Source organism: Pyrus communis, chromosome 14 (genome assembly GCF_963583255.1).
Source record: "Pyrus communis chromosome 14, drPyrComm1.1, whole genome shotgun sequence".
Classification (NCBI taxonomy): domain Eukaryota; kingdom Viridiplantae; phylum Streptophyta; class Magnoliopsida; order Rosales; family Rosaceae; genus Pyrus; species Pyrus communis.
The window spans coordinates 20,716,701-20,739,308 of record NC_084816.1 but is presented as its reverse complement, the minus strand read 5'-3'; the positions used below and the strand labels follow the sequence as shown (position 1 = coordinate 20,739,308).

The following is a 22,608-nucleotide window of genomic DNA, read 5'->3' as shown; positions in this document are numbered from 1 at the left end:
ATCGCTCTCCGGAGCTTGTACAACAAGTTTTGCAGGTATGACAGCAATACCGACAACACTAGCAGAGATTTTAGCTTACTTTTAACAGCCATCGAACCGAGCATGACTAAAGAAACATATTTGCTTTCGAAGAGCCCGTTCTGAAGAGGACCGTTTCCGTTGATTTCCCTTCGATGATGCGGGACTCCGCTCGCCGTGCTCAGCCAAACTGCCACAAACAAAACTAGCAAAGATGATCCCGTCGCCATAACCATCAGCTTCGCACACAATTTCTCCACGACCACCACATAGAACAACAGCGCATCAATTAAGGCGGGCGCCAAGATCACCTTTGAAACCAGGATTCCATTTGTCATGAAAGGTAGGATATCGAAGTTTCGGTCGAGGCCAGCTATACGCACGAATACGGTGGACTGTCAGGTCCAGGTTCAGTTGGCGAAAGAGAAGAAGGTAGAGGTGAGCATGACACCGTCATCATCATCCGTATAAAAAATTATAGGGTTTTTACACACATTTGTTGCATATATGCTTTTAGTTTGTGCACCACACTTGGATCGCAAATGATAAATTAATAACACTGTCATGCTAGGAGATTCGAGCCACTGCGGTTTGGCGAAACCCTGTAATTGGTGCAGCAGTATATCTCTTGACAATGTCCCTTTCAGAAAACAACAGTCCAATTGAATCGTTCCGTGACTCAGTCGTATTGTAGATCAATGTCTCAGAATTGCACCTTGCAGAACACTAAATAATATGAAACTGCAGAATGAATTCATCGCTCAATCAATATTAAAAGTGCAGAGTGACATATACACAAAAATGAATGCCAAATGAGAAAAAATGGCGTTACAGAGCACAGCCGATGAGGCATTCAATGATTAGCGACAACAAATTTTAGCCTCGGAGTGAAAATTCAATTGTTCACCGGCAGTAAACCTTGAGATACAACCCCTATAAAACTATTTCTACCATTAAAGTGCGCGAGCAAGACTTTTAAACTCATTCAAACAAGACTGGAGTGTCTTTTGACGCTTCTGAAGTGATTGTCGCTCGTTCTGCAGTACATCAATTGCGCCAGGTACGACAAACATGTCCATGAACTTCTCATCGTTCACAGCAAACAAATCCAAACCAATAGCCAGAACAAGCCGATCCCGACTGCATAAAACAGGAAAATATATAACAATGTCACCAAATCTGCCAAGGAATGATTTCCATGAAAATGTACATATTAGTATGATCTATATCCAAGCCAAATTATGTGGAATAAAACAAAAGAATTTAAAGAACGACGAATTTGTTTTTTTGTAGAAAGGTTCTGAAGCATCAAGTATTTGAGGGCATTTTGCAGGGTTCTGTAGGAAAGCGAAAAATACGTATGAAAGAAGTACGAAAGACAGACAGGAGGAAAACAAAAACATGAAAAACGAAATGACGTGTATAATTCGAAATGTTCAATTTCACGAAAAATCTCGCGGTCTTGAAAGTTTGACTTGCAGAAGCAAGGTCATTGGTAAGATCAGCAACCTGTGTGTGCAATCAACATATAGTTAAGGAAACTCACCAAGGTGTTAGGAAACCAGAATTCAAAGCTGATGCAACATTTCTTTCCACAAGAACTTCACGTATCCGCCCGAAGTGCTGTGCAGCTGATGAACAGATTTCTGTGTAAGCTGTGGTTGATTTTAAAGTGCCATCAACATTTCCAAACAAAAGGGAACCACCATTTTGTTGTGTTCTTGTATTGTCAGAACTTCTGTTATTTCCAGGCATTCTTGAAATCCGCTTTCTTGCTCCTACGTCAATGCCATTCCCAAGATCCTTCTTCAAGCCACCATCACATGGCTGATCAGGTGATGGGGTCTCAGGCACCGTCATTTGGCTTTCTCGAAGAGCATCTCTGGCATCTGTACCTTTTCCAGGAGTAGTTTGGTGTGCGTTCTTTTCTGGAGGTATATTCTCCTGATCTTTCATCGTGGCATCAGATAACTCAAGTAAAAATGATGTGACTGAAGGCTGGTTAAAGTTATTACTGGAGCCAAAACCGCTTTGAAAGTCATTGCCATAACAAACCAAAGAGTATGGACTTGTAACTGAATCGAGGTGATGCCGAACTAGTTGCTTGCACTGTTTAGCCAGCTCCTTTATAAATCGGTTATGTGCCTGCCTAAGAGCAGCATGGAAACCAATATATCCATCCATATTTCCGGATTTCCTCCCACCTACACAGTAAACAAGTAGCCCAAGGTTTTATTATCAGAACTGAGTACTATGAGTCCCATAAATATAAAGGTTCATATTTGAATCCTAGGTTGGAAATCAACAAAAAGAAATCAGGGGAAAATATAAAAGAGAAGCATTTATGTAATAAGTGTTAATGCAGGAAGCCAAAGATACAGTGAACATTCAATTCCAAGGAGCATGAAATTACTCAAAGTTCCACATTCTACTCATTCCCTCATCTGTTAATGCACATTTCATGTAAAACATTTGATCTGGAAAAATCAAAGTGTAAGGAAGACAGCTTCTTACATTCTGAATCACGGTTGTGAGTTCGTTCTATGGCAAGATCAAAAAGATTTCCCAAAACAAATGCAAGCCGATCACATGCAGTGTCAAGAAGAGGAGCAAGCCATGAGCGTGCAGCAGAACGTGCAATCTCTGCAGCTGCCTCCGTCACTGCTCTACCCCCTCCTCGGCTAGCATGGGCAAGTAGGATATTTGCCACCTGTTAGAAGATGACTTAGAACTTGCCTCTGTACAAATTATAAAAAATTCCTAGCTAAATTGATCTAGCAGAATATGTATTACCTTCTCCCTAGACACTGGAGGACATTCAATTGAATATGCAGCACAGTGAAATTCATGCATAACCCTTTCAAATGCAGCTCCTCCATAAAGTCGAAGGGTAGCATTGGGAGGCATTATATCTGCTGTGATGCCAGGCCATCCCCCAATACCACTTTCTGATTGCTCCTCCATAGTTGTTTTCCCCCATTGCTCAGGGGCAGGGTCTGCTGCTCCATCAATCAAAGTAGCCTTCGAAATTTACAAATAAGAGGGAATACAGTCAAGCTATACCTCTCAAACTCAAAATTAATCAGAACCTCAAAAAGAGAAGATTTTATTGTAGCATATGAATAAATGACAATGAAACGCGCCGACGAATTACTTGTAAATAGAATGAGAATCAACAATTAAATTTCTCTCTGACGAGTGCTTTTTTGGTTTGAAGACTAAGTTTTTTCCTGACTACATGTGGCATTCGCATTAATGAAGCAGCAATGGAGGATGATTGGAAAAAATTGAAAAGACACGCATATAATAAGTGTTGAGAATTGCCGGAAATACTATGGAAAGTTAAACTTAAATTCAAGTAAAACTTATACTTTGTATTATATGTTTTGAAAACCTGTCACAGATATTACTCACCACATGATTGCTTATAGAAGCTGCATACAGCATTGCAGATCTCCTGAGCTGAGCAACATCAGAGGTGGCCTGTATTTTTGAGTCCACTTTGGCTAGTTCACAGGTGACATCACTGCAGCGCTGCTCAAGCAAAGCAAGAGTTGCTGGTGCGGCTTCTTTGTACCTTTTCTGAAGCTCAGATTCTAAATAGTCTCTCAAACAGCTAAATCCAATATATGGTCTGAACTTCTCTTCATCAAAGCCTCCCTTAACACCCTCACGAAGGTGTCGTAAAACTTCACAATCTACTTGAGCTATCTGCCGGCGAAATTCATCATTTGAAATAGTATTCCTATCCTTTGGCAGTGCAACAAAAAATGGATGAGTGTTATCGCCAAGATAACCACTTGCACTCAAATAGCGGTCCACCTCCCACCGGTCACTAAACTCCTGCATATATTACATTCATAAATCCAAAATTAATATATCAAACAACATAAACACCATTTCAACAGAAGTACAGAACCAATTTACACTGCACCAAGCCATGAATACTTAGTGAGCTATTCATATATTTACCATGCCATAAATGGGCTCATGAAGATTTAAACAACTACATACCTTTAACCGATTATCAAACTTCGAGACCACGATAATCGTCCTTCGAAAGGTCGGATCAATATCCCGAATGGCGTCCAACCACAACGAGGAGCACCACTCCACACTACTTTGTTGGAGAAACAAGAGTATACGATGTGGAGGACTAGCCAGTGACTTCACCATGGAAAGAATTTCATCAGGAGTTCTTTCAGGCTCTCCTTTCTTTGCCTACCAACAAAATTCAAACCATTAACACAAATCAAAATAAACGCACATACGTTGCAGTACTTGAATCGTAAAACCCACCTTAAGAACAAAGCCTGGAGTATCTATAATGGTGAGGTTCGGGCAGTGTGCGTATTCTGCTCTCATAACAATTGGCTTTGAAGAAACTGCACCTTTAGTTTTCTTCAACAGTGTCTCAGTGCGGGACTTAATGATGTCTGCAATGGCCGATGGCAAAACGACTGGGCTTCCATATCCTTCAGTATCCTCTTCCTGTTTACAATACTCTAGGGATTAATACATTGTGTATTAAACCATCATATATCACACAACTGAAATTATTGGAGGAAGTCAAAGGGCATTAAAAAGAATTGCAAGAACATCACCTACATAGTCACGCTTGAAAGTTTAGATTTCAACAGTACGAAACTTTAGTTATGTCGAATGTCGTGTAGTAAATGACTGAGTAGAGTTACCGCTTTCCTTTGGAACCAACACCAGATAAATGAAAACCCTTTTTTCTTTCCGTTTTTCATTTCTATCAGTTTTTCGATTTGCCTTAAACCCAAAAAATATATATATATATATCAAAAAGGAAAACACATTTCAGAAATCATCCTACCCAACCTTTGTGCCAAAAACTCGATCAGTACACCGTTTAAAACAAATTTTCTGCATTAATCGTAATTGCGTTAGTATTCCACATTTCTGCATATGAAAAAGCCTAATAAAACTCAGATCTTCATGGCCATTTATTTCCCCCAATTTCTCAGAAACAGAAGATAGCTCATTACACACAATTCCAAATGTGCTTTGTTTTATTCCCATATGCTTCGAAATGTCGAAACATTAAGAATCCGCAGAAAACAAGTACATTTAAAGCTCAAACTATCGTCAATTTTCTCAAGAATCCTCAGCAACCAAACAGAATTGACTAAAAAACCCTAAAATTATCATGAACTAACTAGAACAACAAAATGCAAAACAATGAAGGAGCTACATTGCATACGAAAGAAGGAAGACCTGGAATCGGCAGCGGGGCTCAAGTGCGGTGGGGTCGTGGACCATTTGGAGAATGAGAGGACGGCGAGTGCCCATCTCGACTTCCCGGACATTGAAGCGAAACCCGAGGAGTGCTTCGAGGAGAGAGCTCTTGCCGTCCGATTGTCCACCGAGGGCAACGATCTCTGGAATCGGGAGTTTCTCTCCGAATGCCACCGTGGCCGCCTGGAGGCGATTGTAGGCCTCGAATCGGGACTTGGAGTTGGCAAGGGAGGCCAACGACGAAGATGACATTTCGCTCTCGGCGGTGGAATCGGGGTGAGGATGTTTCCGGGAGCGGGATGATTTTCCCGACGGGGTTTTGGTCGGGGTTGTGAGGGTGGTGGTGTTTGCGGACATTGCTGCACAGAGATGAGTGAGAGAAAGAAGAGAGGGAGTGTGAGCGTTGGGGGGATTTTTGAATTTGAATTTTGAGAAATGAAGCCGATCGTCGTTTATCTCGTTTCTCAACGAGAGAGGACGCGAACGGCATGCCGTTGTTTTGTGGGTTGGGTTTGGTTTCTGGGGTGAGAAGAAGATGGGCTCGATTTTCGGCTCAAATCTCTTTTAGGTGCAGTTAATAGTTCATTTTGCCTGACAAACGATAGATTTTGTTAGATTAGTTATTGATGGTGTTTGAACTCACGTCATCATGCAAGGGCTCAACACCTTTCTACTACTGTGGTAAAGGACCACTTGCACAAGGGATAGTACACTGAATAGCACAAAATTATTCATACCAAACATGAATATCATAGATTAAAGTTACATCTTTAATAAAAGACATGCTGCTTAATTATGAAGTTGATTACTGTTTTTTATTTTGTCAATAGTTTAATAAGGACAATTTTGAATGAGAAATATTGAGGAGACTCTTTGTAGACTATTTGTCATCTCATGGTTTTCGCATAATGTTTTATAATGTTTAAACGAGAATTGACGTTAAACTGTAAAGTAACAGAAAGTTCATAAAAAGGTTTACTTTGAGAGAACGCCTTTAACATTTCTCGTTTTTATTTTTACTTAAAACACTTCAATTCACAACCAACACTTGTTTGAAGTCATGAATATGGCTCGATGAGTGTTGAAAATCACGTCCTGAAAATCACATCCGTAGCCTTGAAGCTTGGGAGTAAAATCCTAAAAATACTTTGAGACAATTTTCCTGTCAAATAAAGACGAAAATTAAACCTTTTTTTTTTTTTTTTTTTTTTTATAAATCCTTTCCGTAGCAAGGAAGAAATTTTATTGTAAAAGAATTTAAAAGACAAAGGCCCACAAACAAATATTAACAAAACAAAAAGGTGCCACCCAAGCTAACTTTAAAAAACCCCGCCAAGAGCCCAAAGTTTGATACAAAGCACCAGAATGTTCCAAATTCCTCTCATTGCCGCAACAGTTCTTCCCCATCAATCGAATTTGATTTCCCCAATTGATGCCACAACTTCCACCAAGTGGCACCACAGAGACAAAATGAAGTGATACTCCATCGCCCAGCCACAAATGTTGCACCGGTCTAGGCTAGAAATTGAAAGAAGATTGTGGGATTACCACAAATAACACTGCCAACAAAGGCAGACAGAGAGAAGAAGGTGGTGTTGTAAACACCTGAGCCGGCGTAACCACCGGAACTTTACATACCCTCTCGAAAGAACGCATCAAAATGCATTGAAAATTAACTACAGACCTAATCGAAAGAGTTCGAAGAAGATGGACACCCATAAGGTATAAAGGACTGGTTAAAATGGGGAGAAAGGTAGCAAAAGGAACGAAAGGAGGAAATAGAAAGAAAAAGGTCAGATCTTCCACTGACCCCCACCATGGCGAGGGCAGGTAGCAACGAAATGAACGGGTTAGATGCTACTCACACTAACGGTGGGAATGACTCTCAAGAAGAGAGAAAGTCTCTCACACTCGGAGACAAATCTCATAGTGTTTTTTTTTTAAACCACAGCAATATTTCTCTCGAAAACAAATGGATTATTTTTGCCTCAATTGAAAATTTGGATTGTATCTTGATGGTGCACAAAATCAGTGAGATTTTGGAACAACGTAAAATGTCAAGTTTGTGACCTTCACACGGTTGCTTTGATCATTATGTGTAGGTAAATATGTAGAAAGATAAAGATAGGGAAGTAAACACAAGATGTACGTGGTTCACCCTAAGTTAGGTTACGTCTATGAGGGTCGAGGGCTTCTCATTAATAGTAAAGAGTTTACACAATACATAAATTCAAGCATATAATCATCATTAGTGAGTTCTAATGACAAGTTTAAGTACAATAATGGCTTAGGGATTATTTGTTGGAGAATGGTCTCCTTTTATAGTTGAGGAGAATCTATGGCTTCTGTCCACGGTTAATGTGGGATTCTAAGAGTTTTATTCTGATGTTGACATGTGTTGTGTTGTGATTGGCCTTCTGGTTGGAGAGACACTCTTGTGCTTCGGCAGGGGTGCATTAGCACGACTGCTTTAGTGGATCTATGAAGGTATGAAGTTAACCAGTGCTTGGTAGTTTCGCAATTGATGAAGTATGGTACAAACATATCTAATTAATTATCACACTTTCAATGTGGCCCTTAATCTGTTACCTAAACAAAACAAATTAAATAACCAAATTGAAAAAAATAAAATCACAATAACCAAAATTGAAGTCGAGGAGCTCAATGACTAACCATACATTTTACCGTAATATAGGACTTTAAGACAAATGGTTTAGAGCTGAAGTAAAACATTCATCTCGAACTTGGGTACCTCATCGATCCAAGTTCCCTCTTCTCCAGTATCGCTTGAATAAAGAAAAACATAAGACTTGAAGGGAAGCATAAAAGCCATGGTTAACACAAAATAAGGAAAAGCTTCCCGAGTAAGAGGAATGTTGGTAATGTTACTTTCAACATTAAGATTCAAAACATATGTATGTATGCACGAGACGTAGTACGTAGTTTCTGGAAAAACAAGAGACACATGAGTCCTAGTAAAGTTACCTTAAAATAATTTCACCATAAAACTGAGGAAGCATTTTGTCTCAGCAATGTCTAGCTCTTCAGACTCTTGTTTTACAAGTAATTAAATTAAATCATTGAGTTCCACCAAGTCTTATAAAAAGACTAAAAAAATCCAGAACAAATTTAATGCTTTAATGACAGAGGAATACTAAGGTGACTCTCTCTCAAAAGCGAAACTCTCCATATATCTCTGTCAGTTCACAATTTAACATTTATTTCCGTGCCAACAATGTAAAATATTGTGTCAAAAGTATGAGGTGATAGATAGTCCATGCAGAGTCTCATTTTGAGAGAATCCCCTTAGCATTTCTCTTAATGATAAGTAAAGACTTAAGATTGTTTCAATTTTGATGGATTTGTTCTTCCTTTAATTAAAGTCGTTGAGTTTCATCCTGCTCTTAAGTCCGAAGCAATTTTGATGTTTCTCCAAGATCGTAAAATCCCTCATCGCGTCTGTTATCGTTGATTTAGGATATTCAAACACTTGCAATTAATCTGCAGGTGGTCGACATCGAGTATATAATTTGTGAAGCAAACATGGTGGCAGATCAATTAGCTACGTATGGATGGAGTAACGTTCGTGCTACGTAACATTTCTAACTACTCAAATGAAGGATTTGAGAGCAGTGGTGGATCTAGGATTTGAACCTTGGGGTCCCAATGTTAAATTCAAGTTTTTCAGATAGAAACAAAGCGCAAAGCACACAAAAACAAAAATCAGTTTATTCACTTAGTGGGCTTGTCATAAACATGTCAACAGATATCAGCACATGCAGAAGTAATCATATGAGTGATATAGAGAAAATTTGTCAAGTGTTGTTGATGTAACATGTCGAGATATGTCTAACATGCATTATATCAAACATTTAGTAGGCATAAAAGAGATCCGTATCAAACATTTGAAGAGTCATCGAAATACTTCACCTATATATTTTTCTCACTCATATGGTCCTAAGACCACCTTGATCCTTATTTCCATTCGCCCTGTTTGAGAATGTGTATAAATAAAAGCCCTAAGAGCAAGCCCAGCGTGGGCATTTGCTCGGGGGACGGGGGAGAGAACAGGGGCCCGAGGCCCCGTGGACCAGCTCCAGCGTGGGCAAGCCTGAGTGAAGGTGGAGGCCCGAGCTCCGGGCCCGTGGAGAATTGCCAGCCCGAGAGCCTAAGCCCATGTGACATCAGTGCTGACGTCAGCCTAGCGTCAGGCATTATTTAATTTTTTTTGTGTCAGGCGCGTACACCCCACTCGCGCGTGGGGGCGCGTCGCCGATACAAAATTAGAAAAAAAATTAACTTTTTCAGTTACCGTTGGGAAGCCACGTGGCTTCCCACGGTCCGTTCGATCTCAACGGATATTTAATTTGGACCATTCGATCTCAACGGTCAAAAAAAATAAAAAAAAGTCTTATTTAATATCCACCGTTCGATCTGAGATTAATGGTGGATATTAATATGCTTTATAAATAAAAAAATAAAAGAAAAAATAGTTTTAAAATTAAGAAAAGTACTCTACTCATAGTTCGCTTACGGGTAATGAGATGCAGTTGCGAGAAATGTGGAATCTTATTCATACCAATTATCTTGAGAAAATTGGTGGGAAAAGAACCAAAGCGTCGGGTTCGACCCGTTATCCAATTAGGCCTCAAGGTAAGAAGGCTTCAAAGAGAAAATGGAGTGCTTCCAAGAATGATTATCCAAAGTTCATGGAAGAGCTTACTCGCCAAGGTGAATTGACTTTGGCGAGGGAACTGGCGCAAAAGCTGCAGCTATTGAGAGAGAATTTCAGGATAATGAGAGAGAAAAAGAGCTACTTAGGCAAGAAAGGGAACATGTTAGAGAAGAAAGACGGGCTCAACGAGATCGTGAGATTATGAACACGCCTTTAGAAGGGAAGTCTCCAAATTCTAAATTTTTTTGGAAGTCAGAGAAAACGGACGTGGTGCGAAGGAGGCGTGTAAGAGAAGCGATAGCAAGCCAATATGGTCCTAGCACCACAAGAGAAGATCATCCTAGCACCACAAATTGGTTAAGTGATGATGAATAGAGTACTTTTTGTAATCGGAGCCCATAATTTTCCAATCACTTTGGGTTGTAATTTATTATTTATTGTTTGTATTATTTATGTTGTTTCCAATTTATTGAATATTTATTCAAATTAATTTGGTAAGTTATTTATACTAAGAGAATATTTATTGAAATGATAAAAACACACTAAAAAATATTTATACTAAAATTACATAAGCATACGGAATAATTAAAAACTCACTAAAAAAATTACATAAACATACCAAATAATAAAACACACCAAATAAAATAACATAAACATACCAAATTCAAAAAAACACACTAAATGAACTTAATTATCTTCAGCTTGTTTCCATGCCCACTGGTGCTCTATCAAGTCAATTTGCCGGGCATTATGCATGTCTGGCATTTGAAATGCAGTATATCGTTGAATGAGCCTTTCATTGTAACGTCCATCCCTTTGTAATGGCTCATGTTGCACGAGCTCATCGGTGGCGTCATGAGCACAATATATACGTGTTATTGAATTGTTCATCGTGTCTGGCTCATATTCATCAACGGCTTCATAATCGTACTCATCTTCCATAATCATGTTGTGAAGAATGATGCACGTCATCATGATGGATCGAAGCGACTTTACATCAAACAATCTGGCAGCACCCCTGACGATCGCCCAACGAGCTTGGAGGGTACCGAAACAATGCTCCACATCCTTCCTGCACCCCTCTTGACAGCTTGCAAAGTGTTTTTCCTTTGCACTCCGCGGACGTGGCACTGTTTTGACAAATGTTGACCATCGCGGGTAAATGCCGTCAGCTAGGTAGTATGGCCCGTCGTACATACGTCCGTTGACCTCATACGTGACTTTTGGTGCCTTTCCTTGCAGGACATCGTTGAACACTGGGGATTGGGCAAGGACGTTGATGTCATTTTGAGCTCCCGGGACCCCGAAAAAGGCGTGCCAAATCCATGTATCAAAAGATGCCACCGCCTCCAGAATGATATTTTTTGCTCATTTTCTGTCCCCATAAGCGCCTGGCCATGCACTTGGACAGTTTTTCCACATCCAGTGCATACAATCAATGCTTCCAATCATCCCAGGAAAACCACGCATCTAGGCCTTCTTCAACAGTCGTTCCAAGTCCATGTTTGTAGGTTTGCGGAGGTACTCAGTGGTGTACATAGATTCGATTGCTCCGCAAAATCTCATCAGGGACTCAAGAATGATTGATTTCCCCATCCTCGTTATCTCATCTACTTGGTCTGCAGATACTCCATATGCAAGCATCCGCAAGGCAACAATAATTTTTTGCTCAGGCAGTAGACCCATAGCACCAAAAGCATCTTTCTTTTGCACAAAGTAAGAATCATGGTTGCAAACAGCAATCATGATTTTGTTGAACAAATGTCGTTCCATTCTAAAACAACGTCTAAAGTACATATCAGGGAATGCACTATTAGGAACAAAATAATCATCCAAGAGTTCCATACCTCGTCGTTGCCTGCTTCTATCAAGGTTTCCGGAACGGCTGGGCCTGCAGATCTGAGTCATAGCTTGGATGACTCGACGAGAATGTGAGGCTCTGCCCATTCTTACTTCATCATCTCTCCTTCTACGCTCCTCATCCTCTTCCATCTCATTTTTTGCCCCTGGTGATTGAACATTGCTTCTGATTGGTTAAACAATTCTTCCTCTTCCTGATCGAGTTCTCACATTATCCTTGAGGAAGAAGAAGACATTGTAAGAAAGAAGCAAAAACTATGAATAATGATACAGATTTTTGTGAAGAAAGAAGCAGAAACTATGAATAATGATAGAGATCTTGAGAAAATTAGTGTGAGATGTGTGAGGATGGATGGTGGATTATATGAAGGATTCAGAAATGATTAGGTTGTACATAATGCCACGTGGCATGCCATCATTTGTTAAAAATCTAATGGAAATCTATCCTCAAAGATTGTGAACAGATTATGACACGTGGCGCGACGTGATTGGTTAATAATCTTATCAGAAATCCATCACCAATAATTGTATTTTCGGATAATGACACGTGGCATAACGAGTACGATTAAAAAATTTATCAGAAATCCATTCCCAATAATTGTCTTTTCGGATTTTATGACAAGTGGCGCAACGACAACGATTAAAAATCTTATCCGAAATTACAAATAAAATTATTTTGTATTATTTAATAATACTTCGGATAATGACACGTGACGCAACGAGAACGATTAAAAATCTTATCCGATATTACAATTAAAATTATTTTGTATTATTTTATAAATAAAAAAAATACTAATATTTTATTGCCTATTGCCAAGACTATTGAAGTGTAACGGTGGAGATGCAAATGTGGAGATGCAAATGCTATTGCCAGGGCTATTACTGTTCATTAAGGGCAGTTACTGTTCATTAGGTGGATTGAATAGTGCATAACCTGGGATGAGGGCTCCAACGCTAGAGTTGCTCTAATAAACATTAATTTGGGTTCCAAGTGGCGCGACATGCACTTTGTCTTTCAATTTGGATTTCATGAAAAGTTACCTCACTTCAATTGGAGCTAGCATTGTACTTCTTAAATGACAAACCCTGGCGGAGTTAAAATTTCACGTCAGTGGAGACCTATCATAGCAGTATCCAAAACCCCTCAATTTGTAAACAACTTGTGACAAATTAAAATAAATGTTGATGCATGGTAAATAGTGAATTGTCTTAATGGTTAAGGGTTTTTATTTTTAATTTATTGTGGTCTAAATTCAAATCTTTCTCCCTTATTTTTGTGTAGAATATCGTTTGTAATAAAAATAAACGTATATTACTCATTTAGCCTTATTATGTTTCTAGTTTTTTCTAACAAGGTTAAAATAAAAAAAATAGGAGTAAGGGTTGCTACTGACCATCTAATTCGTACCTTCTATCTCTATCTTCTTGGTTCTCTACCACATTATGCAATCTTGCACCATAATCAGAACCTGTCTACTTTTTAATTCATGCTTTAAATATTAACTTTGTGAAAGACCAATCAATTGTTTAACCGTTCAATTAATGTTGTCATAATTTTAGTGTTTAACAAAATGACATGATGACAATTGTTAGATAACTAAATGATTTTCGTTTCAGTTGATTTTGGTGGAGTTAATTTTTAAATAATAATTTAAAAAATAAACAATTTGAATCATCGTGCAATATACAGAATATAATATAAAAAGAAAAAAAGAGAAAAAAATAGAACAAAAAAGTTTAAACGAAAAGGTTGCCATCATTAGACAAAACTTCACATAAAGCGTCACGTGCAAGTGGCCAGAATAAAAAGAAGAATTAGCTAGTAATTAGGTCAACGCGCGTAATCTCTGTTTGATTTGGTCAGAAATCAGAGGGCAAGAATGCACGAGAGTAGTCAAACCCTTCCGATTTTGGCAGTCCTGATTTGTTTATATACGTCGACAAAACATTGGATCAACCAATCAACCTTAGTGGGTGTAACATGGCCTAATTGTGACATAAACGCACTTTCTGCCGAAATAGAAGATCCTCGACGAGCAATGCTTATTACTTATTTTTCAATGATTATACTCAAAATTTCATATTACTCCTTTTTAAATATATCACTCTTATTAAGTTTTACGGTTTGTATTTTGTTTGTAAATATTAAAATTTTATGTTAAGTTTACACAATAAGTTAGCATAATAATTTGGTATTGAATAATCATTTATAGAAATAAAAAATATAATGTATATGTACACATACTGTTCTAATTAAAAATCTATGCTTAATGCTGCCTAGGTCCTGCCTAGGCACTAACCAGATAATCACCGTTCTGATTAATCTCTAGATGTTTGAAAATTAAGAAGTGACGCCTAAACATGTTTAGGCACCCACCTATATCACAATTCTCACTTAAACAAAACATAGATAGCTTACATTTTGCATTCTAATTTTTCACTAAATTGTTAGAGGCTTGTTGAATATTTGGATGAACACTCATTATATGTTTGTTCTCCATGTTTTTAATATGTTCTAATACTTTATGATCTATATGTCATTCTACTTAGCAGTTCATAAATCCCAATATAATTATGTATTTCTTTTAAATATTAATAGACACTTATTTATACAATATGTCACAAGTTTACTTAAATCCGCCTAGTCCCCTGCCTATATGCCCCACCTAGCCATTAAGCCCCAACTTGACGCTCTACTAGCACTTAGCATTTTTTAGAACCTTACACATCAACACATGTCCTGAAAGCTAACATTTTTTACTTGAAAATAGAGAGATATTTGTAAATAGATCAAATTCCACGACAACTCATGGTTTTTACATTTACTGAAAAATAAGAAGTTTTGAACACATTACATAAACCACTCACATCGAAGACGAAAATCTCGGCAAGACAAGCTGTCTGCTGAATCTCACTAATCCCGAATAACACACGACCTTCAATTTACATATTTTGAAAAATATCAATATTAAGCAATAAATATATTAAAGTATTTTAGCAATAGTAAAAGAACTCTCAATATCGTGGATGAGAATTACAAATATGTTGATCGTATGGTGATTGTATGTGACACATCTTCCTTTTGTCAATAAACATGTTATCATCATGTTAGACGGTAGACACAATGCAATGAATATATGAATTTTTTTAGTAACTCTTACAAATATTTTCTTATGTTATTTTTTTTATAAATAATATAGAAATATTCACAAATATTACATAAAATAAACTCAAAACAAATTACGACACTACAATAAGACAAACCACAATTAACTTATTAGTAAATTCACCACAAATATATATATATATATATACACACACACACATACATGTATACACACAACCCTCATTCAACCAAGGTGGAGATCACAAGTAGCACTAGACCAAAGACTATTGGTTATACATATTTATTTGTTTATTAAGTGATTCTTATATATGCTCTAATTTCAACTTTTGTTACTTAATTTGAAAATTATTTGTCTGAAAATCCATTATTAAATAAATAAAAGTCTTAGTTGACAACTTAATACTTGTACAAAAGTCACACACACAAATGTTTTCTTCTTCTTTTATATGTATAGGTTGCCAATGTGACAACGAATCTAAGGCTCTTCCAAGGGCGGAGAATTAGGAAGCCAACCTCTTTGATCTCATGTGCTTTAGCCGAATATAATGCACTAATCAATGGATTAATCTTGACTCATTAGTTGCGACTAATTGGTTTATTCTCCTTGTTTATTAATTGCAATGTAGACTTTCCTTGAAACTCAACTTTTAAGTTTTAATAAAATAGAGAAAAAAAAAAATTAAAAACTCAACTTTATAAATGTTTAATTTTATATTTAAAGAAACAACCTACAGTATAAATATCCACATCCTCCCTTTCTTTACACTCTTGTGGCCAACGAACCCCCTATTTTTTTAGACAATGGCCAACCTCCTCAAGCTCACCACCATCTTCTTCCTCATGATACATTCACTCCTAGCTCTGCATTTTCAAATGGCCTTCTCATTGTCGGAGCTCGAAGACAATGACGAAGTGTACGTAATCGACTCCCCGAATCCCAACTTCAGATCAAGAAGCAGGTTCTTGGCCAGCATCATCAAAAAAGGTGCACAATGTAACCCAATCAAGAACATTTGCAATGGGATTTCTGCAAACAAAGGGACCGGCATTCTCTATTGCTGCAAGAAACATTGCCGAAATGTTCTTAGCGATAAGAACAATTGTGGAAAATGTGGGAATAAATGCAAGTTTGGAATGCGTTGTTGCAATGGAACTTGCATGAATACTACTTCGGATGCCAACAACTGTGGCAAGTGTGGTAAAAAATGCAAGTATGGGGTTAAATGTGAGTATGGATACTGTGGGTATGCTTAGAAATATATATTCATTGTTAATAATAAATATGATGTGGTGGACAGGTTGAGTCGAACACTAATTGTGAATGTAGAGAAATACGTGTTCTATCACTGGGGATCTAGAAGCCCCAGTTTTGTATTCCATTATTGCGTTTATACCTCACAATAAACGATATAACTACTTTTAATAAGGTGGCTTGAGTGTTCATCTTGTTTTAATTAGCATGTTCTTCGCAATTTAGTAGCTAAGCTAGGTTTGTAATCTGTTTAAACAGCTGCTTCTTTTCCAATTTTCTTCAAAAGCAAGTCCTCTTTAATTTTCGCTCAAAGCCTGTAAAGGTTGTTTGTTTTGTTTTCCAAATGCGATTGAGAGATTGGAAAACTTGCTGAAATATACTTTACAAATTTAAATAACTGAAATGATTCTTTTTTAGGATTTGATCTAGGTCGTCAATGTATCATTTTCTTTAGGCGAAATTAATGATAGTGGTTTTATTAGCATTTTAAGAAAAATGACAACTTCAAATAGGACGTCCTAGGTTAAATCTGAAGGATCCTCAAACAAAAAAGACTCCAAAACAAAAGACAAGGCCAACTTGCCAATCTAATAGCCACTATATTGGGGGATTTTTGAGTGTGAAAAACATGAGAACACATCCAGCACTCCAAAGCCAAAAGAACTTCAATCCCGACAACTAAAAATTCAATCATTTCATAATCCGCCTCATGGGAGACTTTGCACACAAAATTACCAACAAAACTAGGAAGGGAACACTCTTTTGCATATATACAAGCATCACTGACTCTAAAGAAAAATTGCAAAAGAAACAAATAGTGACCACAACAATAGGCACTATGCACACAGAACCACCAACGATGCTATTGGTTAATCAGGATAAACCGCACCAGCGCCACCATGAGACGTGAACAAAATAGAGCCAAAGTTCGATGCAGGGTATGCCTGATCTTTTGAAGAGAACCTCAGGCTTTTAGGCTACAAAAAATGCTAACTCAAGACTCTTTCAGATCCATGAGCAGTTATGTTAGATTGTTCCCCGTTTTGAAACTTACAGATAAATAATGAGCTCGCAAACTTCCCCTTCTTAGAGTTAATTTCCTCTATTTGAACCAATGTAAAATTGGACATCAGAAATGTCAGGCTAAAGACATTAAGAGTTAAGCTTGAACATAACTGAGGAGAGGGTGATGCTAATATTCAAACTCTTGAGCTGACTGGGGCATATTTGGTGAGCCTACTAATGTAAAACCATAAAAAAAACACATCTCCAACCAAACAGTCAATCATAACCTTTGTTATAGTGGGCAAAAGTAGGTGCAAGTGTTGAAATTGTCTGTTTCTCCTTCCTAAAAGTTCTCTAACATCTTAGGGTTTGCATTCGCCTTATACCCTAACCAATGTCATGAAAAAAATGACATAAGAAAGCCAGGGACTCGTGAAGATTTAGTCCATAGGGTGGAGATTATATAACATGTAACAAGTGCTCGCAACTTTGATAAAACCAATTGGTGTTACATTCGATCAAACCAATTGGCGTCCAGGCATTGCGAATGTTGGGGAGAGCGTCTACCGTTTTGGGCTTAGTTCAGCCCTCTCTGTACCAACATAAATCTTCGATTAAAAGATTAGTAGGAAAGATATACACAAATTAATCGAGGACATGTTGAACATAATGGCGACATAACGACATTAGAAAAAAAGAGAGAAAATATATGAGAGATTCGAGTGAGTTTAAATTGGAATTACTGTAATATCCTTAAATTTAAAAGTAATTATTAACTCTTTATTAAAATAAGGGATGCTGGCTAAAATGATTTAACATCAAATTTCAATTTTTGAATTGAACAAAATTAAATCGACAACATATGGATGAGATGTCAACGATATAGCGAGGAGATATCAACAACATATTTAAAAAGTTATCATTTGAGCAGTCAGAGACTGAAATTAGATCGTCTCGGCCAAAAGCCTTTAAAAAAAAGAAGTGAAATATAGTAAAAAAAATGACATCTTATGATCCTAACTCGAGACCAAGGCAGGCATTTTTTAGTCGTTTTCCGGCCAAACACTGCGAGTTAGCTACTGAAAAAGGTATCATTCTCTTCGTCTCGTCAAAAAGTATGATTTTCGTTTTTGAATCACTTGATTTCGTTGAGTATTGAAGAAGTTATGAACGTTTAAAGTTTGCCCAGTTTCCGGTGAGTTTTCCAGTTTTCCCTCGGACCAGTCAACTTTGAGGCTATTTTCTGACCATCTCCAGCAACCATTGGGCTTCCAAATAGTTATAATCTTATTCTAAACTTTCCTATCTTCATTTTGATATATTATGGGTCAAATTTTGTTAAGAAACAATTGAGTTAAGAAGCTTTGAAAATTGCCCAAACGTCCAACCAAGGGCTCCAAGACACTTAACGGAGTTTTAAACGAAATGACCAAAATGATGGATGGTGGACATCTCAGAAACCACTTCTATTGATTTGAAATCTCAAGGACCAAAGTGAGGAGTTATGCAAATCTCAAGAACTATTTTGCTTAAAAAGCCTAAATTTAATTTGCAGGTAAGAATTCTTTTATTTGGATGGGTACCAGACCAAGGGTGAACATTATGAATCCAGAAGATTTGAGGGACCCCTTCAATAAATATGATACTTCACTTAGGAAGTTGCTCTCCGGACTTGGGACTATTAATGGTGAGAAATGGGCTTAACACAGAAAGATTATCAACCCAGCATTCCATCTAGAGAAGCTAAAGGTATTCTACTCTTGGCAACATGCATGCATTCAAAATTCTTGAGTTTTTTTCTATCCTCTTTTTTCTTCTATTAATGGTGATAATTTCTGATTTTTTTTTTTCTTTCTTTTTCTGGTTTGTCTTGCACACCGCAGGGTCTGTTACCGACATTTCACCAAAGCTGTAGAGAAATGATTAATACATGGGAAAGCTTGGTGGCCAAAGAGGGTGTTCATGTGAGTTAGATGTGTGGTCTTCGCTTGAGAGTTTGGCAAGCGATGTGATTTCTCGAGCTGCATTTGGAAGTAGCTATGAGGAGGGAAGGCAAATATTCCAACTTCTAAAGGAGCAAATGAGAATTTTCTCAATAAGTTTAAGAAGTGTTTGTATCACAGGATGGAGGTAAAATTTAAATATCTTTTTATGGAAAAAGAAGAAAAAAAATGTTACAACCATTAAAGAAAGTGCTTCAATTTGTACAGTTTTATACCAACCAAGATGAACAGAGGATGAAGGGTATCGACAAAGAACTAAGACGGTTACTCAAGGGTATCATAAACAAAAGAGAAGAAGCGATTAAGACAGGTGAAGCCCCAAAAGATGATTTATTAGGTATACTTTTGGAGTCCAACTCCAAAGAAATTAAGGAAAATGGCAGGAACAACAAAAATGCTGGAATGAGTATCTAAGATATGATCGATGAATGTAAGCTATTTTACTTTGCCGAGCAAGATACCACTTCGGTGTTGCTCGTTTGGACAATGATTTTACTAAGTCAAAACCAGAATTGGCAAGATCGAGCGAGGGGAGAAGTTTTTCAAGTCTTTGGAAGTAACACGACACCAACCTTTGATGCCTTAAGTCGCCTACAAGTTGCATTAATACATTAGCATGAGGAGATGCACAAGTAGTTAGACACTTTCCCAATGTTTTTCCTGAGGAGTTACCTGGCTTACCCCCAGATCATGAAGTGGAGTTCACCATCGATCTACTTCCAAGTACTAATCCTATTTCTCTTACACCTTACCGTATGGCTCCTGCAGAGTTAAGGGAACTTAAAACTCAGTTGCAAGAGCTTGTTGATAAAGGTTTCATTCAGCCAAGTACATCCCCTTGGGGAGCTCCAGTTCTGTTTGTAAGGAAGAAAGATGGAACTTTGAGGTTATGTATCGACTACAGGCAGTTAAACTGGGTGACGATTAAAAACGTTATCCATTACCTCGTATTGATGACCTCTTTGACCAGCTTACAGGTGCTTGTGTTTTCTCGAAGATTGATCTAAGGTCTAATTACTACCAGTTGAAGATCAAAAGCGATGACGTTCCGAAGACCGCTTTCAGAACTCGATATGGTCATTATGAGTTTCTTGTGATGCCATTTGGGTTGACTAATGCAACGGTAGTTTTTATGAACCTGATGAATCAACTATTTCATCCATACCTCGACAGGTTTGTCATTGTTTTCATAGATGATATTTTGGTGTATTCTAAGAACGAGACTGATCATGCTAGGCATCTACGTTTGGTTCTAAAGACATTAAGGGCAAATCAGATGTACGCCAAGTTTAGCAAATGTCAGTTTTGGTTGGATCATGTGTCATTTTTAGGGCACGTGATATCAGCTCAAGGTGTGTCTGTGCATCCTCAGAAAGTAGCGGCCGTGGAGAATTAGGAACAACCTCAGACGGTTACTGAAGTACGAAGCTTTCTTTTGGTCTTGCTGGTTATTATCGACGCTTCGTGAATGACTTTTCAACTATAACACTACCCTTGACAAAGTTGACTAGAAAAGAAGTTTCGTTTGTGTGGAGTGAAGAGTGTGAGCAGAGTTTCCAACAGTTGAAGTACCTTTTCACTCACGCACCTGTCTTAGCACTTCCCAATGACGGTGGGAACTTCAAGATCTACAGTGATGCATCTCTAAATGGTCTTGGGTGTGTGTTAATGCAGCATGAAAAGGTGATTGCTTATGCATCACGGCAGTTAAAGCCCCATGAGATGAACTATCCTACTCATGATCTCGAGTTGACGGCTATTATCTTTGCTTTGAAATTTGGAGGCATTATCTTTATGGGGAAAAGTGTAAGATCTTCACTGATCATAAGAGCTTTAAATATATCTTCACTCAACTAGATCTTAATCTACGGCAACGGAGGTGGGTAGAGCTGCTCAGTGATTATGACTGCACCATTGAGTATCACCTAGGTCGTGCTAATTCTGTAGCTGATGCTCTTATAGGAAGTCTCATGCCCGACTTAATGTTCTTTATGCAAGTCGCATTCCTTTTTTGACTGATCTAAGATCCACTAAAGTAGCTTTGGAAGTGGAGCGACGTGGAGCCCTAATTGCTAGTTTTCAGGTCATGCCAGTTCTATTAGATTGTGTCCTCGAAGCCCAAAGGAACGATACAGAATCTCAGGAATTGATACAGGCAGTGTCAAATGGGAAAAGAAAGACCTCAGGATTAGAGATCCTAATGGCATGTTGATGCAAGGTGATCGAATGTTTGTGCCAAATGTTGAGGAACTAAAGAGAGACATATTGGATGAAGCACATATTTTTACTTATGCGATGCATCCCGGGAGTACTAAGATGTATCATACCATGTCTATTATTGGCGAGGTATGAAAAGAGAAATTGCAGAGTATGTTAGTCGTTATACAGTTTGCCAGCAGGTTAAGGCGAAAAGGAAAAAGCCATTTGGATTGCTACAATCACTCCCAATACTTCAGTGGAAATGGGAAGATATTATGATGGATTTCATGTACAAATTACCTCGTACACGAAATGGTTATAATGGTATCTGGGTAATAGTATATCGACTTACCAAGTCAGCACACTTCATACATGTTCGTGAGAATTATTCACTGAGTCAGTTGGCCGAACAGTTTATCTCTGAAGTTGTTAAGTACCATGAAGTTCCAGTTAATATCATTTATGACCGGGATCCCCGATTTACTTCGAAGTTATAGGTAGCTTTTCAAGAAGCTTTGGGATCGAGATTACTCTACAGCACCGCCTATCATCCTCAAACCGATGAGCAGTCAGAGAGAACTATCCAGACTTTGGAAGATATGTTGAGATCATCGGTCCTCCAATTTGGAGACGCTTGGCACAAACGCTTACCGTTGATAAAGTTCACCTATAATAATAGTTTCCATTCTAGTATTGGTATGGCACCATTTGAAGCGTTGTATTGGAAACCATGTCGTGCTCCACTATGTTGGTTTAAGGTTGGTGAACGAGTTTTGGTGGGCCCTGAGATCGTGGATGAGATTACACAAAACATTCAGGTGATAAAGATTAACCTGAAAGTGGCCCAGGATCGACAGAAGAGTATCGTCGACAGACATTCCACTAACAGAGCTTATAAGGTTAGTGATTGGGTATTCTTGAAATTATCGTCGTGGAAAGGTGTTGTGCGATTCGAAAAGAAAGGGAAGATCAACCCTAGGTACATTGGACCGTACCAAATTCTTGAACGAGTTAGTGAAGTTGCTTATCGACTCGCTTTGCGGCCAGAGTTAGCGAGAGTGCATAACGTGTTTCATGTGTCGATGCTATGGAGATACGTCTCTGATCTGTTACATGTAATCCCTCCTCAACCACTGGAGATCAATCCAGATTTGACCTACGATGAGGTCCCAGTAACTATCCTCGATTTGAAGGATAAGGTTCTTAG

General features: G+C 38.1%; 1 protein-coding gene across 1 annotated transcript; it reads right to left on the bottom strand.

The window, feature by feature from the left end:
• Nucleotides 1–767: 767 nt before the first annotated feature.
• On the bottom strand, nucleotides 768–5,687 carry LOC137716603 (dynamin-related protein 5A). The gene is made up of 8 exons (XM_068456050.1): nucleotides 5,260–5,687; nucleotides 4,318–4,509; nucleotides 4,033–4,239; nucleotides 3,433–3,861; nucleotides 2,812–3,039; nucleotides 2,526–2,728; nucleotides 1,565–2,215; nucleotides 768–1,158 (listed from the first exon to the last, which is right to left on the bottom strand). Exons 1-8 carry the CDS (start codon nucleotides 5,635–5,637, stop codon nucleotides 972–974), a joined length of 2,475 nt encoding a protein of 824 aa, XP_068312151.1. The 5' UTR covers nucleotides 5,638–5,687; the 3' UTR covers nucleotides 768–971.
• Nucleotides 5,688–22,608: the final 16,921 nt, after the last annotated feature.